The sequence below is a fragment of the Camelina sativa genome, chromosome 8, assembly GCF_030686135.1.
Source record: "Camelina sativa cultivar CO46 ecotype springtype chromosome 8, ASM3068613v1".
Lineage (NCBI taxonomy): Eukaryota > Viridiplantae > Streptophyta > Magnoliopsida > Brassicales > Brassicaceae > Camelina > Camelina sativa.
This window is the reverse complement of record NC_141887.1, coordinates 25206534-25209488: the sequence shown is the minus strand read 5'-3', so window position 1 is coordinate 25209488 and position 2955 is coordinate 25206534. Positions and strand designations below refer to the sequence as shown.

General features: G+C 33.6%; 1 protein-coding gene across 1 annotated transcript; it reads left to right on the top strand.

Moving 5' to 3' along the window:
• The first annotated feature begins 338 nt into the window (after nucleotides 1-338).
• LOC104707957 (WAT1-related protein At4g01440) lies at nucleotides 339-2483 on the top strand. The gene is made up of 6 exons (XM_010424418.2): nucleotides 339-676; nucleotides 818-880; nucleotides 1267-1383; nucleotides 1468-1867; nucleotides 1949-2100; nucleotides 2179-2483. Exons 1-6 carry the CDS (start codon nucleotides 492-494, stop codon nucleotides 2351-2353), a joined length of 1092 nt encoding a protein of 363 aa, XP_010422720.2. The 5' UTR covers nucleotides 339-491; the 3' UTR covers nucleotides 2354-2483.
• The last annotated feature ends 472 nt before the right edge of the window (nucleotides 2484-2955 follow it).

The following is a 2955-nucleotide window of genomic DNA, read 5'->3' as shown; positions in this document are numbered from 1 at the left end:
ACGTCAACACACGCAACCACGTCAGCAACTCGGCCATCTGTAATCTGATACAGCTCCCTGATTGACACAACGCTCTGCTCGGCACAACGATTTATTCCTCACAACGAGTTGTTGCAGAATCTGCGTTTACAATAACGTACTGCGTAAACCATATATAGGCCAGCGGAAACAATTAAGAGAAATATTTTTAAAATTCAATTATAATTAATGGCGGCCATCGTCTACGTCAATGTCATATGTCTAATTCAGTGAAATTTGTGTGGCAATCTAAAGAGAAACATAATATGGATTCATGTTTCCAATCTTACTTTAATTATAATCATTTAAATTATAAATTCGTAATATGATTTGGGAACAAAACCTCTATATATATACCAGTTTCTTCCTTCAATCATTCATACACCTTAAAGAAAAACGAAAGAGGTGAGGAACAACAAAAAAAAAAGGAGAGGAGATCAGTTCTGAACGTAGCAGTCAATTTATAATTGATAATGGGTTACTGCGATGGCAAATGGACGCCGGTGATTATCATGGTTATCATTAATTCGGCGCTGGGTTTATGTAATGCTTTGGTTAAAAAGGTACTCGATGGTGGTGTTAACCATATGGATATCGCAACATATCGTCTCGCTATCTCCACCTTATTTTTGGCACCATACGCATTTTTTTGGGAACGGTTAGTCTATTATATTCATTTGCTTATTTCTCTATACACTATTATTTTATTTTTGTTAAAGGTATAAATTTTTCTTTATATATATACTGTTATGTATATGATTAATTAATGATAAAAATTATTCATTGTGTGTGTTTTCAGGAGAACAAGACCGAAACTTACGCTCAACATCTTGGTTCAGCTTTTCTTCAGTGCTCTTGTTGGGTTCGTTCTTTCTTTAATTTACGTTGAGAACTCTTATGAGAGTTGCAGTATAACAAGGGGATATATAGTCTAAATGAAGAAAAAAAATAGGTTGATCATTTCAAAGTTAAGAAAATAAACCACTTTATGTAGAGTTTTTGGAATTATTAGGAAATTATATATGATTTAAGTTTTTTGTTTTATGAGTTAGTTTTTATGAAACGTTGAAGTTTAGACCTTACATATACACTATTTAATTCATTTTGAAAAATATGGATAATTTCTTAATTTCATAAATAATTAGGATAATTTTCTAGTACTGTAGTTGTAGTATCCTAATTATTTTTGTTCTAATCATCAAGATATATTTTTAATATTGAGCTAACTGTTATTTTAATATAATTTAGGGCAAGTTTGACTCAGTATTTCTTCCTACTGGGGCTATCATACACGTCAGCTACGTTAGCATGTGCTTTTATTAGCATGACACCCGCGATTACATTCGTTATGGCTCTAATATTCAGGTAAACTAAATGTCTAATATTTTTCAAGTAATAACTTCACAAATTAAATTTGATATTTTCCATTTTTTTTTGTGGTATATATAGGGTAGAGAATCTAAACATGAAAAGTAAAGCAGTTGTGGGGATGGTGATGGGCACTTTGATATGCGTAGGAGGAGCTTTATTACTCACAACGTACAAAGGTGTTCCCTTGACAAAAAATGGAAAACTAGAAACTCATCAGTTGATGAACAATAAACCCGCAATGAAACCCGAGAATTGGTTAGTCGGATGCTTACTTCTCTTTGCGGGTAGTAGCTGTTTCGGGTCGTGGATGCTGATACAGTCCAAAGTGAATGAAAAGTACCCATGTCAATACTCGAGTACTGTCGTATTATCATTTTTTGGCACCATCCAATGCGCCCTTCTAAGCCTCATCAAATCTCGAGATATCGGGGCTTGGATCCTCACAGATAAACTCGACATCATCACCGTTGTTTACGCAGTAAGATTTTTATTATTATCATAACATAAGATGGTCTTTTTTTTCCATGCGTACTATGAACGTGTTACGTGTTAATTATAGGGAGCGGTAGCACAAGGAATATGTACGGTTGGGACGTCTTGGTGCATCAGAAAGAGAGGGCCAATCTTTACTTCTGTTTTTACTCCCGTGGGGCTTATATTCGCTACACTATTTGATTTCTCGATTCTTCATCGTCAAATTTGCCTTGGAAGGTACGTCAAAACAATATATATTAATAGAACATATGCATTTTTGAATGTGAATGTGAATGTTCTTCTTGATATATGTAGTGTTATCGGATCTGGGGTTGTAATCTTTGGACTATACATATTCTTGTTGGGAAAAGTCAGGCAAATGAAGGAAGAGTGTGCAAAGAGGTCACCTTCTCATTTAAATGAAGACGGAGGAGAAGATGATGAACAATACAAAAAGGGTCATCTTATTGTTGTTCCAATGACTCCTTGATTTGATTATAGACTTCTTCTTTTCTTCACTTCATACATTATTTTATTATAATACCAATATTGACCGATAATTTACATGAACTAGTCCAACGGATCAGTAAACTAGTCCACATATTGCTTCTTTTCCTTAATTTTCTCGCACAATTTGCTTATTATTGTGTATCTGAGTAAACCGCTTTCGTAGTAGACTAGTTAGATCGTCCACCTGATCAGCTATTTCCTGACCATTGTCACCGGAACGTTGGATTGGTAGAGCATGATCTCAACCACTCCAACAACGAGACCAACCGCAATTGGAACAAAAATGTAGAAGTCACTGCTGAGCAGTCCGTATCTAAGGTACTAATGATGACATTCTTCGTTTTTAATAGCTAACATAGATTATTCCTTTTTAACTAAAAAAACACTGATCATTCCTATTGTGTTCAGTATATTTTAATACAAAACTAGATTAGGACCCGTCCGATGTGCGGGTTTAAAGTTTTGTAATTAAAATAAAATTTAATAAAAACATAATAAAATTTATTATATATTATTTATAAATTTAATTTTTGCTATAATACACTGATTTATATTCATATACAAATTTTTTATGTATGTTAC

Coding starts and splice junctions, on each gene's coding strand:
- LOC104707957 (XM_010424418.2), top strand. CDS start 492: ATGGGTTACTGCGATGGCAAATGGACGCCGGTGATTATCATGGTTATC. Junction 1,384..1,467: donor GTTATGGCTCTAATATTCAG/GTAAACTAAATG, acceptor TGGTATATATAG/GGTAGAGAATCTAAACATGA. Junction 1,868..1,948: donor TCATCACCGTTGTTTACGCA/GTAAGATTTTTA, acceptor TGTTAATTATAG/GGAGCGGTAGCACAAGGAAT.